A 14,075-nucleotide genomic window follows, 5' to 3' on the forward strand; every position below is an offset into this window, starting at 1 on the left:
TTTGGTTTACTTACAGTCTTGAGAGATCCTGCTACTCTGTACCATGCTGCATATCTTAATCTTTTTCAACAAAGAAATTAATATTTGTTAATATGAGACTGATGGAAGTAAATTTTATTGTCCAAGTTTCTTATAAGTAGAAGTTCTAAAGTGATGGAAGAACTCTGAGCTGCAACTTCTGAAATAAACACTTCATATTTTTATCTTCATTTAGTTCCTGCTTTTATGAGTGCTATCTTGTTATAGATACCGCTCTCTAAAACTGAGGGTGCAAAACATTTGCCCTGGTTGCTTGAACTCCACAGATGGTGAACACTTGGTTTAGTACTGGTGTCATGGATGAATAAAGGCTACTGTCCTAGAAATTTCCTTGGCCAGCCTTATAGCTGTAGACAAGTGAATCTAAGAAAATAACCTATAATTCAAAAAAATGTCTGAACAGCTTTATCTAATACAGGCATTATTGTATGGTAGGTGTTGACAATGTAGTGAGTAATGTAGAAGGGAGAGGAGACCAGTTTCAATGTTTTGGGGACAGACAGAAAGCAAAGAAAATCCAGCACATAATTTTCCTTTTCACATCTATATCACTAATGCATTTTTGCACAAGGGCTGAATTGCCTTCGTATGTTGAGTTTTAGAATAATAGAGTTAATTAGTAAAAATGGACATAAGAATGTAACTTGCAGCATCAGTTTGGACATTTTGACATCAGCTTTTATCAATAAAAATAGAGGTATTTTTACCCATTGTACAAGCGTATGGGTTTAATTTGGATGTTAACTACTAAACTCTGCTATTTATTAACAAAATGAATTTATTCACTCATCTTTGAGTCTCCTTATCTGTGTCTTGACTGTTGAAGCAAGGCCAGTACTTTGGTGTCATGAGTAACCTTGCAGCACTCCACAAATCTTGCGTTAATATGATAGAGGACAAAACCTGTTCTAGGGTCGCCTGTCTACTTCATGTGAATTGGGTGGAAACTGTATGCTTCAGGCATGACATTTTAATATTTGGTGGAAGGTGAACATTTCTGAAGACCAACTGAAAGCTGTGCTTAAGACTTTGAATTTGTTCCAAGACCGTGTTGATATTTATTTCTCAAGTGTTGCTCCACAGCCCAAGATAATTATGTAGTCTAATGTTTCATCATTCTAATAGATGAAATACTTGTTTGACAGTTAATCCAAATGACTTCTTTATAGCATTTCTTGGGCTACGAAAATAACAAAACCTAATTTGAAGCACACTGGATGGAACTGGTATTAAAAGTTGAGGTTTTTTTGAATGTATTCAACCTTGTTTTTCTCATATTTTTCACAGTGGTGAAGAATATGCCTTAGCAGTAGCCAAATGTATCTGCTATTTAGTGCTTGCCAGCACTCCATGTTGAAAAAGACCAGTTTTTTCAATGGTTTAAACAGTTTGCTTTTTAAAAAAAAAAATATTGTTTTCAGCCACCTTTTCAGCCGCTCTTTGCCAGAGTGATGATTACACCTATGACAGAGTTCTGGAACCAGCCAGAATACTCAAGTTTTTCTCTACAAACCTGAGAAACTTCATATTGGGAAACAGTACCTAGAATGGCTGCATGCCTTCTACCAATGTTGTAAGAATCATAACATTATATTTTATTTAAGAATTTGGCTTGATGAAATCAGCTATCATTTGCCAAGCACAATGTATTTAATTATTTAAGAATTCCGTTTCACTTGCTCTCTGGATGCACCCTGAATATCTTTCCTTGTGTTGTCCATCCTTACTTTTCTCAAGCATGCAGGAAATCATCTCAGTTTGAAGCTAGCAAGCTTACCACGTTTCTTGAGTCTCCAAAGTTGCCTTTTATTTTAACAATTCAGAGATCAATTTAGTTATGGTAGCTCAGTCATGCAGCTTTTCTTCTGGGGATGCTGAGAGGATATCTGGTCTCAAGAACTTCAGAGTTTCATACACATAATTGCTTTATCTCCTGGTTTGTGTCATTCGCTAGAGATATTGAATTGTGACTTGGATGTTGAAATACATCATGAAGGATAGTTATGTTTTACCTTTATGTGTCTAACAGTGAGGTGAAATTACTATTATATGTGTTGTTAAATGCATAGATCTTAAGCCCCTGATATGTTATGCTGTATGACCAGCTGTTTCACAACATTTTATGATTGCTTTTCATTATATTTTAATTTGAATATTTGAAGTTTAAGTATTTATTTAATTTGATTTTTGACATTTCCATTGGCAAATTAGTTATCTCTAAAAATGTTATTTCTTTTTACAGTCATCCACTTGATTATTGATTTTTCTAAAAAAGTAATTTGTTTAAAGTTACTATATGGAAAGATTTTTTTTTAAGCTGTAGATTTCAAACATTGCTTACTTAAATCAGACTATATCTGATAAATAAGATTTTAATTTTAAGCTGTTTGATTATGTGTGGTTTTATTTGTTTGTTTTTACTGTTTTAACTGCAAATTTTAACAGTAGGTTTTGGCTATTTTTGTATACTCAATAGGTCCAGTAATGCCAAACAGTTCTTTCAAACCATTTGGAACAAGTGTTGGGTATCTCTTTGTATGCTGAAAATCCTTTTCTGAAATGCTTATTCATAGGGATGGTCCTGTTGACCTCACCAAGATTATTTGTGTAATTTTTAGTTGATCTCAGCAAGGATTATGGAACTGGACCCCCAGTGATCTCTCACAAGTGGTAAAAGCTGGGTTGTGTTCCAAGTCTTCTGTAAGGGCTTTACAAGATATTTTCAGATTGTGGATTAAAATGCCAAAATGGCATTTTAATCTGATGGTTTGAAACATTTTTGAATGATTAGAGTTAAAGATGTTTGCATATTCCAAGCACTGGAAAAAAACGTTATCTTCAGTAACAATGTGATATTTATGAGTAAATACTGTTTGTTTCTTTGTTTGTTTGTTTTTAAGTAGTAATTGCTGCATGTGGTATCCTTCTGTCCTGTCTTCTAAATAAATTTTAAATCCCAAATGTTCTTGCCCTGCAGCTATTCCAGAGCTTGTCAGCTCTGTCGAAAGTGAAACCACTAGTGCTGAAGTACTTTGACGTATTTCAGAAATTGATGGAAAGCTTGCAGCTGATGGGCAATATAGAAAAATTTGTGCGTCTGATTAACAAAGGCTGGACACCAAGATGTTTTTCATGTATCTTTAATTCAAAAACAATTTGCAGACACTAAAAGTCAGTTTCAGGACTACTTTAAAACCGGTGTATTGTGACCGATTTGAAATATCAAAACAAAGCTCGTAACGTGTGAATTTTCAGAAGCACTCTTTTGAGGATATTCCTTTATGTTTTTAAGGAATGGTGCTGAAGCCAGCCAAGTAGTGTGTTTTGTTTTAGTGCTAAATCATCCCTGTCCTGTTCTTGTGTTCCCAATCATTGTTCTTCCTCAGATTTATACCAGATAGCTTAGCAATCCTTGTGTCCTCTGATGTTGAAAAGGTTGATATACTTACACCTTATCCAGTAGGCTGACAGGGTGCTTCCAGAGTGCTTGGAAATTCCAAGATCATCCAAACATTATTATCAGTGAGGCAGTGGAGAAGAAGTATTCAATCACAAGAGGAAAAAAATCCACAATCTATTGCTTGTGGATCATGTGCACATTCAATACTAGCATTTCCATTTAGCTTGCAGTCCTGCCCATCTGTATGTTACAGTTTCAAAATGATACCCATCCTTTGATTTAAAAAAGGAGCAACATCTATGGAGATCAGGCTCACAGATACCTTTTTCCTTCTACAAAAAAAAAAAAAAAAAAAAGAGCATGATATTCTCTAGCCTCATATTTATGTATAAGTATAAAATAGTGTGACCCTATTAATATATGGAATATGTTGTGGAATATTCGTTCCATATATTCCAATATATGGAATATTCATCCCCAAAACACTGTGGTTTCTGGCATTGCTTCCACTAGTATTTGATGCGTTAATTTCTTTCATGTTTTTCTACTTTAATATAGAGTATGGTTGATTTATTTCCTAACCCATGTGAATGTGAACTTCCTAGGCCTGCTGAAAAACTTACACTTTTGTAATTCTCCTACACACAGCAAGAGGCAAAGGGAAACGTTTTTATTCATTTGGTAATCTGTTTCTTTCTTATTTTTTTCCCTCAAATCTCAGCTTGGAAACCAGAAAGTAACTGCCCCTGTGATGGAGGTAAATGCTTCACAGACACACAGACAAACAGCAACAGAAGCTTCTCCACTGCCTCTTCCTCCTCCTGTGGTACCAGTTAACAGAGCCTCTTTCTCACCAGACAGTGGCACCCATCTAGTACCATATTCTTTGCCAGCGCTTGATGACTTTTTGCCTTCACGCTTTTATAAAACCCCAGCCCTTTCACAATTTTCATATAAATACCCATTCCTAGCTTCTGAAAGTATTATCCACAGGAACGAAACAGCCTCTGTAAGCACAGATTCTGCCATGAGTGAGTGCTCCTCCCGCACAGTGAGTGAGTCCTCCACAGCCATTCTAGATGAGCTGCAGACTTGTAGCTATGATACTACTGACTGCTCTGAAACACCTTCCCCAACCTTGAGCCAGATGTCTGCTGTGTCAGATGGCACCACCTTAACCAACACTGCTGCCACTTCACATGTAATTATCCTTCCTTTTTTCCTCCTCCATTTTGTTCAAACAGGTTGTCAGAGGGGAAAACAATTCAGACTTGTCTGTTATCCCATTACATAGACGAGTACTCTGTTAGTTTTCTGGGTTCATAGTCTGAAAGTATGTTTTGTAACAGATGTTTAAACAAATAGTTTGCATAGCTGATTTGGTAATAGACAGGGAAGTGCTACCAAGTTGTTGCACGTACATGTGGTCAGCCAAGGTGTACTGAACATTTTGCTTAGAATAAATGAGAGTAAATTCAATAAATATCCATTCCCAATGCATTAAAAGCAAGTGGTCTGTAGCTTTTCTAGAGATATATTTAAAATACTATTAATGATTTACAGGCTTGTAGAGTTGGAGCCTCTTGGCTACCACCATTTTTTGGTTTATACTGAGGTAGAGATTTCAATAATATAACTTGTAAATTCGTAGTAAATGTTGGCAATATTTAACACAGGTTTTTTTCCCCCAGCCATAGCCACTGACTGCATGAAACTGATTTTCTGTCCTCTAACTGACCTTTCCCCCTCTTAAGCACTGTTTCTTACAGGAATGAACTTCATAAATAATCTTCTAGTATCCGAGGGTCCTGTTACTTTCCTCTCATTTAACTCACGGAAAACAGCAGCATGCAATTACCTGTTTTATATGTATGTTCATTGTTCTGTACCTTAGTACACTCACGTATGGGTAGAGAGAAGGCATAGAATTTGGGTCAAATCCAGATCAATTTTCTTTTGAAATTATCTGCATGACCAAAATGAGTGAGAACAGAGCCTTCATTAGTATTGAGCAATTTATTGCTGAATTACAAAACTGAGAAATGTTCTGAGACCTTTTACTGGGTAACAACAGCATTTCAACATTGTACAAGTACATCAGCATGCTATCATTTTCCAGCCTAAACAGAGCACTTGGTAGGCTAAAAAGAACAAACAGTGTATGTATTTTTTTCATTTCAGATATATTTTCTAAAATGTAGTTTTAGCCCAAACTTGCACATAGGCAAGTCAATGATCTGTAGTCAGTTCTGTGATTGATGTTTAAAAAACATTAACAGGCATGTAAAAGTTGGCGTTCTTAACTCTTGTAACACAGCTGTGAAGCCTAAAATTTTGCAAAGTGTCAATACTGTTAATCTGCATACTGACCAGTAGTTGTAATCAAAGATGCCATGATCAATATAGAGTGGTATGTGTAAATAAGGCACAATCACTGCAGGGCCATCTACTAGCTATGCGAAGCATGGAACATCTATATTTTCTTCTAACCTCTTTCTAAAATAATCAGCTAACTGTATTTGTTTTCTTTGTAAGCTAAAGAGAACAGTCGTTTCTTTCTTTCCTTTTTTGGGTAGTCTCCCTGTAAAGGGATCTATTACGGTCAGGTTTGGCCGCCATTTTCTCTCTTAGACATGGCCAGGCAGGGTTGAATGTAACATTCACCACTAATGGAGAAGAGAATGGACGAGTCTCCCACCAAAGGACAAAAATTCCTAAACAGTCATAAGAGCCCCACTGAGAGATTAAACTGCTGGCAAGGCCCACCTCTGCTTTGTGCAAGAGTCTTTGTCTCCATTCCTCTGTACACAAGGGCCAAATGATTGTAAATGTATCTATGAAATAAGAAAACGAGGGGGAAGCTGGTGGCACACATATATGTCTGCTGTTAGTGGCTCTATCCCTGTATTATTTCTGTAATGATCTTCATTCTTAAAGGAGACTCTGGTTCATTGTGTAGATGAAAACCATTGAGAGAGCAATAAAAGCAATATAGGATTGTGCCATCCAGCACTGTGCCTACATAAGATGGAGCCACAGTTTCAAAGACCAATTTGAGGATTTTTGTTTATTCTTGACATCCTTAGTCAAGAGAGCTTAAGAAAAAAGATTTTACAGCTGATTCTCTGAGAAGAAACAGCATCAGTCCCAAAAGCATCTTGAAACTTCCCAAAACTATCTTTTATAGCTAACCCTCCCACCAGTCCAATAAGTATCAGATACATAAATTTAACAGTGACGACAAAATAAAATTTTGGGGGAAAGTAATTAAAAACTAAAAAATTATACTATTTGAGTTGGTATCCTCTCTAAAGCCTTTAAACCAAACCCAGAAATGTCATATGTGGTCATTCTATACCTACACTTAATGGTTGATGTCCATCAGCAAATTGTGTGCATCCTGTATTCATAATACCGTGTATCACTTACTGTAAGAGCCTTACTGTCTGACTTGGCCATTTGGTAAAGCGCATCGTACAAATGTCTTAATTTTTTATTATAGAAATTCATAGGAGTAGCTTCCTGTTCTACAAAGAACTCACACCGGTTCTCTTTTCTTCAGAGAACCAAATGCCATAGTAAATGAATAAGAAGGTGTAAGGTTGCAGACATAGCTGCACCCTGTCTTCCCTTGAAACAAGCTCTCCCAAAAAGACAATGTGCAGAAGAGGACAACAGGTGAACCTCTGAACTAGGGTAGAAATGGTTGTCCTCACTAAAGAACCTCAGCTGAAAACATTACTTCATAGCTCTTGAAATGCTGGCCTTGAGCTGATAGAGTGCCAAGTTCTTTTGGAGAATGGTGTGAGAAAAGCCAACTTACTTTTCATTTTGGTTTTTGATTTTATTAAGGGAGAAAGCATTTAAACACAAAAGTTTTGATGGAGACATCACCACAACAAAACTTTTGAACTCACTTCTAACAGGCATCCTTAATATGTCAAACCCCTGGATGCATCTAGGAGTTCACGTGATGCTTGTATAGGAGACAATTCATTCCTCTCTCCTACCTACTGGAGGCTGAGATGTTAAAAAATTACAAATCAAATGAGCAGCCTACCAAACACAAATATATATAAGAGGTCATGAACTATTTCATTTTCAAATGTAATAATAATATGCTATGGATTTTAATTAGACTTCTGCTATATTAAACTGGGCAGTTTGGAGCACTCCAGATGTTCAGATTTTAAAAAAGAGTTCTGCATGAAGAGATGTTTTAGAAAGCTTCCCTCCTTTTCACTTCTCTCTCATTTCGTTCAATGTGCTTTCTCACTGTCTCTGTTTTGATCCTTGCACGGCTCCCCATAAATGTGCTACAGCCCAGGCGTGGGGGTTCTAAACCTGGGGCGAGGGAAGCAGATCGTTGTCAGAAGTACCTTTTGTGACTAACGCCCAACTGGCTTGTGATGCTGTTTTACTGACAGTTTGCTTAGCTCTCCCATTTTATTTATTTGCTATTTGCGGTCATGGCTCGGTTTTGTTTGTAGATTTGTGTGTGTGTGTATCAGTGCCATTTATTTTTGCTGTGATAGATTACACATCAGCATCCTGTAGTCACTCCAGCTGGCTTCCATTTTCTAAAGCTTTGGCTACCTCACTTTTGCTACTCCTAACGAGACTTCTCCCTTCAGTCTGCTCAGAAGTCCCCACTAATATCAGTGGGGGTGGAGCATGCGGATCAAGGGAAAGCGTCTGTTGGAGTGAGCGATATATGGCAGGCAGCCTTTGTCACATGAGAAGAGGAACTTCTATTACCATCTGCATTTTATATTGATGTCAGATCTGTGCAGACCTTGTTTGTGCAGCTCATCTTTATTGCCTCATCTTTATTGCCTCAACCCTGCTCCTTCTGTCACCTTCCTATCTTCAGCATGCTTTCACAGGCAGCACATACAAGGAGGGAAGGGGGGAGGTACAAGGCATATATATATATGCATATATATATACAAGGAACACTTTCTGTTCCCCACATGATGAGTGTTGTATTTCAGTGAATGCAGATGCAATAACGGCTAGATACCTGACAACTGGAAATTGTTGTGTGGATGACAGTCTTACATCACTCTTTGTTTGGGATGGCATTCAGAGGGCTTTGTGTGTGGTTTAATGGGATATTGTTTTGTTTCTCTCAGGCTCAGATCACAGTGAATGGGAACTCTGGCACTGCTGCCAGCCCAGTGAGTCACTTTCAAAGGCCTTTTTCCCCTTCTTCAGCTTACCCTCCACCAGCTTCTCTCAATTCCAACATTGTTATCATGCAGCATGGCAGGATGATGGGTAAGCCTTGCACAGAATGTTTGCTTTATACATTACGCAACGTATTCCAATTCATGTGGCCAAGATTGCAAACAATTGCAAAGTGCTTCACATCCATAATGAAGGTATTGTCTATTCATCTACTTTGGGAAGTAAATGCAAAAATAATAGCATTTATTGGTAGATATAATTTTGCTCCTGAACTGGATTTACTATTAAGTTTTTATTGCTTATCCTTATGTTTGTGAGAGTGACCTCTTGCCACTTTTCTGTTAGCTTTCCTGAGGAAAGAGAGCATATATTAAAACAACTCAACCTGTACAGCCCATTTCAGGGTTTGCCCTCTTTAAGAAACCAAGGACCAACTTTGTACATTACTTCTCCCCACAAATCCCATTATCTTCAGTTGAAATACTGCCAACAAAGGGAGGGGCTCTGGGCTTTTAAACACCTAAAGCCATGTCAATTTAAAATTTGTTTATGTAATTTGTAGGACATTGTTGTGTTTGGGGGGGGGGGGTGTTTGTTTTTGTTTTTATTTGTTTGTTTAAATACTTACATTAGCCTTATAACAGAGCTTTGCCAGTACAGTCTTGTTCTGCAAGTACAATCATTTGCTTGCTGCTTTTTCTACCAGTGTTTGCATATTCAGATAAGAGTATATACATGGTCCAGGATCCTGGATGTGGTCCAGAAGTTTACTTTTTTTGTTTTGCATGAAGGGAAATTAAATGACAGTTCTGGCTCTGAGACTTAGGGCTTAGATAGATGCTGCTGTCCATATCTTATTACTAAGTGCCATAACTGTACATATGGGTTTTTCCACATCCCCAAATACTAGATTCTTTGACTGCTTCCAGGTTGCTGAGCTAAAGGTATATCAAGGTTTAGAGACGCCTGCAACAAGGAAAGTGTTTTCCTATGATTCGTACTCTTGGATGATGTTGAAGTTCTGTGGTCCACAATAACAGTCTGATTTATTCTCCTTGCTAATGTAAAAATCTGACTGATGGCCTCAGTTTGAGGACTATAGAGAATGAAGGATCAGGTCCCAAATGTTTTCTAAATTTAACGTCATGCGTTTTGGGAAGAAGGCCCAAGTATTCAGATGTGCCACACAAAGTTGCCCCTCACCATATATGTGTAGCGCTGGATTATTTGCAGGACTTCAAACTTGAGTAAACAGCTGAAATAGTCCTGCCAAATCCAGCTCTCTGCAGTAGCAGTGAGCAGAAATATTCAAATTAAAATCAGAGCTTTCGGTCACCAGAGCTTCTTTCAGTGATTTATATTAAAATTCAGATATTTTCTTGAGAATAATCAAGGGATGTTGATGTCACATGAAAGGTGATTGTAATCTTCAACAGTAGTGTTAGAATATTTATTTTTACTCCTTACATTAATTTATCCTGTGGTTGAAATGTCTTGTGGGTACTGTACCTGCTCGTGCAAAAAAAAAAAAAAAAAAAAAAAAGGTTTGTCATAGCAACCCACTAATTTATTGAAACACTGCTTGATGGAGTAGGGCTTTTCTTCCTGCATGTGAGAAGGAAGTCCATCATCTTCAGCAGTACAAATTGTCACATGATGCATCCCAGCAGTGAGGTGGGCTTTTTTCTTAAATAAACGACTTGCTCTAAATTTTAGAGAGAGATAGTAGTATTGGCCTTTTGTTTTGTTTTGTTTTGTTAAACGAGGATTCAGGGGAGAGGAGTAGAAATATTGCAAACCACCGTGAACCAGCAGCAGTCTGCACAGTTCACAAGTTCTGTAGGTGGATCCTAATGCTGCTCTATAGGTGCCAAGTTTCTGAGGTCCATTTCTTTGGATTATCTAAGGAGCTACTTAAACAACCAATATAACTTTAGCAGGTGAAAATTGTACATAGGATGTTTTTTTGTGTGTGTTTTTGTTTTGTTTTTTGTTTTGTTTTGTTTTTTGTAATTATCATGCATCAAACTTTATGTTTCTAAATACATTTCGCCTAAGTCTTTGTGGAGATCTGGCTGAAATGTATTATTGTGCTTACAGAACAATAATTTTCTACATTTTGCTAGATTTGGGGGAGGAGAAGTTCAGAAATTCTGTCATTAGTATAAAGGATCGATAGGAAAGGTGCAAGAGTTTATAGGAAAAAGATTCAGCTCCCACTATTTCGCAATAGATGTCACTGGGTTTGTGGTTTTTTGCTTTTTTCCTGAGCAAGGTACAGCGAAGAAGTACATCTAGTCTAATAGCCTAATGCATAAATAAGTTTAAAACTCAGCCCCAGCTAAGATGATGGTTTTATGAAGTGTTATACATGTATGTGTTTTTTAATATTATTGTCCTTCTTTGTAAAGTATACAGAAATTGGGAAGTGTGTTACAAGTGCCAAGTATGATTGTTTTACCATTATACAATATTCTGTCATGTTATCTTTACAGAGTCCACAGAGACATACTCACAGCATGTTCAGAGTGTTGGCAGCAGCAGCGCCACCAGTACAATACCAATCTGTAGATCCTCAGAGGAAGAAAAAAAAATTACAGTCATTAAAGCTCCACATTATGCAGGGATTGGCCCGGTAGATGAATCTGGAATCCCTACAGCAATTAGAACGGTAGGAAATTCTGGGGAATCTGTGTACGAACTCATACAATGAATTGATTGTTGGTAATGGGTTTTTCACATTCTTCCAGTCTTATATAATGAGGAATACAGCATGCGTAATCAGGCAGCTCGTGAATATAATATTGTGTGCTGACGGAAAAGGAGAATGCTGATGGGAGCATAATTGGGCAACTTTATGTTTCTAGTTTAATTAGAAGTAATCAAAATTTTGTGTTTCTTTCTTCAGTTGTATTCCTTCCCTTTTATGTGCAATAATGGTATTTGTGTTGTTGTCGTTTCTAAAGTCAAGTTCATACGTACTATATTTCTGTGTGAGTGCAAGTACACATGTATATGTGTATATATATATATAAATCTCACACTCCTGCATTTTGGGGAGCAGTGGTTGTCATTTGATCAGTGTAGTATATAAACAAATAATTTAATGCAGATAATAATCTAAGTGACTCGTATTTTTGCAGAAGTGCAATATATGATCATAGTGCCCATGGGTGACATAAACGAACAGTGTGGAAACCTTTTCATCGTGACTAGCCCACTTTTGATCATCTGCCACTAGTCACTGCTTGAGTGGTCCCGGGATGTCGGACTGAAGAGTTTTGTTTTCATTGTGCTGAAGCATTCTTTCCATTCTGCTGTCAGGGCAGCCTCTTCTGGCTGGTCCAGAGAGCACAGTGGCAGCTGCACTAGGTCTGTAAGGAAGTGCTTACTGGCCTTCCCAGCTGGAGAAGTGCTGTGCTAGACGGAGAAAGAGTAAGAAGAGTGGGAGCCAGGATGAAAGCAGCAGAGCCCTTGCAGGTGAAGTCTTTGTGAGGTGCAAGGATGTAGCAGCTGTTGGATATATCTTCTCTGCCAGTACTGACTTACGGGGCTGTGGTGTAATTGCCAAGAACCAGTTCAATGGATTGAAAAATTAGGGGGAAAAGCAGAAACTGATGGAGAAAAGCAATAGGAAAAATTCAGAATAAGTGGTAAGCTGGGGACAATTTTGGTAAGAATGGGGGGAAACTGGCATTTCTTGCTTTATTTTTGACATAAAAATAAGACAATCATAATCGTTTAAAAATGAATACATTTCTTTGCAATAATGCTCTAGCTTCCTACCCCTTCTTTAAGTAAATATGTCCCTATGCTTTATACAGGATAAAGTCATTGTTTCTGTTCTTTCTTTTTTTTTTTAATAGCAGATTGGTCTAATAGGGTGCATATTAGTTACATAAGAATATAACAGAAATCCCCCTCAAGTGCGCTTAACAGAGTTGGCAACTTGCCAACCTATATTTAACTTTCAGATTGTATGGTCTGATACTCTAAGATTTTCTCCTGAAAATGTAATGTAATTTGAATTAGGACATTTTTCATCTGGATTAGCCTTTCATTTTTGGTTATATTTCAATTTCAAAATGTCTTGCAGCTTGTAAACTTAGTGTTACAGAACTGATTCTGATGATGAGGCATACGATTATGCTAGCATGTCTGTGTCTGTCTGTCTCATATGCTATTTTGTGTCCTTATACAGGCTTTTTTTAAGATTTAGCTGGACTTGAGGTCATTTTCAAGACATTGATTTGAGATTACATTTTAAATATACACAAGTGTATTTGAGCCTGTTGTACCCCAGTTATGTGAGAACAAAGGTGATATAGTTGTCAGCAAAAGACTCAAATATGCTGCACCTTGACATCTCTCAGAAGTGCAGTACTATGCAGAAGCATGCAAAAGTGCTATAACTGCACTTCCTGTGAACAGGAGAAGGTAGGATATATCACTCACTCTCTGTCCAAGGTCAGGGGGAAATCCGAATAGGAATCTTCTCCCAGAAAGTTCAGACTTACACCATCTGAAGGGAGAAAGTTTTCAAATTAGTTGAGCTTATGGTTGCATGCAAAGTTCATAAATTTCTTATTTTTCCATCTCAATAAAAATGGCAATATTCTATTAAAAAAGCATTAAATGCAGATTCAGAGGTGATAGGTAACATATACATTGTGTTCTCAAATGCTATGCTACTCAAAGGGAAGCTTTTAAATAAGAATTTGAGAGTATCTGTATTCCAGATGTGGAGAGCTTTTCAGGAGTACAGATTTTTCAATCTGTGGTGATCTCCTGCAAGTCTCTTTCCCCTCAGAGCATGGTTAGTGACAGCTGTTCAGCCAGGGAAAGCAGTGATGCTCCCTTTGCTTTCCATTCCTGCAAACCCTTTGCCCAGAGGTGCTGAGAGGGGAAGGGCTGCTATAAAGCTGTCCCTTCTCTCAAAACCTCCATCCCATGTCAGCATGTTACCTCCATACCGCTTTAGCTCATGCCAGCTATGGGAAGTGCAAACCCGAAGCCTGAAAATTCAGATCATTGTTAAGTTCTGCCACCGTGCCAAGCCCTGCCCCAAAGATGATGAAATTCCAAGGCTTTAAAAATGAAGTCTTTGAAAAAGAGAGTAAAAAGCTGTTCACTCAGAAAAGCAGTCAAATGGCAACACTAGACTTCACCACTGACAGTGTCCTATGAAAGGAAAAAACAGATTCACAAAAAGCAGTATGACTGCACTGCTTTAGACTATCCAAAATGATTGATTCATGTCTAACTATCAAAATTAATCTGTGCACTAAAAAGGCCTCTATTTAATAAAAATGAAAAAAATCAAGTCCCACCAGATTTCTTTTCTGTAGTTAGTGATGTAACATTTCAGCTAGGAAAAACAAAACACACACACACAGCAAGTCCACTGAAAATCTTAAATACCCACAAATTCCTGCTTTAATTGCAT

General features: G+C 37.5%; 1 protein-coding gene across 20 annotated transcripts in view; it reads left to right on the plus strand.

Annotated features, from left to right (window-relative positions):
* Positions 1-14,075, plus strand: part of SORBS2 (sorbin and SH3 domain containing 2) — a 158,138-nt gene that overhangs the window by 91,065 nt on the left and 52,998 nt on the right. For 9 of the 20 annotated variants that reach the window (XM_040556551.1, XM_040556548.1, XM_040556552.1 and 6 more), the window contains 3 exons: positions 4,161-4,640; positions 8,575-8,719; positions 11,125-11,300. In XM_040556551.1, coding sequence (XP_040412485.1) covers positions 4,161-4,640; positions 8,575-8,719; positions 11,125-11,300 — 801 coding nt within the window. Of the gene's footprint in view, positions 1-4,160; positions 4,641-8,574; positions 8,720-11,124; positions 11,301-11,374; positions 12,110-14,075 lie in introns of those variants that run through there. The other 11 variants (XM_040556559.1, XM_040556558.1, XM_040556560.1 and 8 more) reach the window with 4 other exon arrangements.

Source organism: Cygnus olor, chromosome 4, assembly GCF_009769625.2.
Source record: "Cygnus olor isolate bCygOlo1 chromosome 4, bCygOlo1.pri.v2, whole genome shotgun sequence".
NCBI lineage: Eukaryota > Metazoa > Chordata > Aves > Anseriformes > Anatidae > Cygnus > Cygnus olor.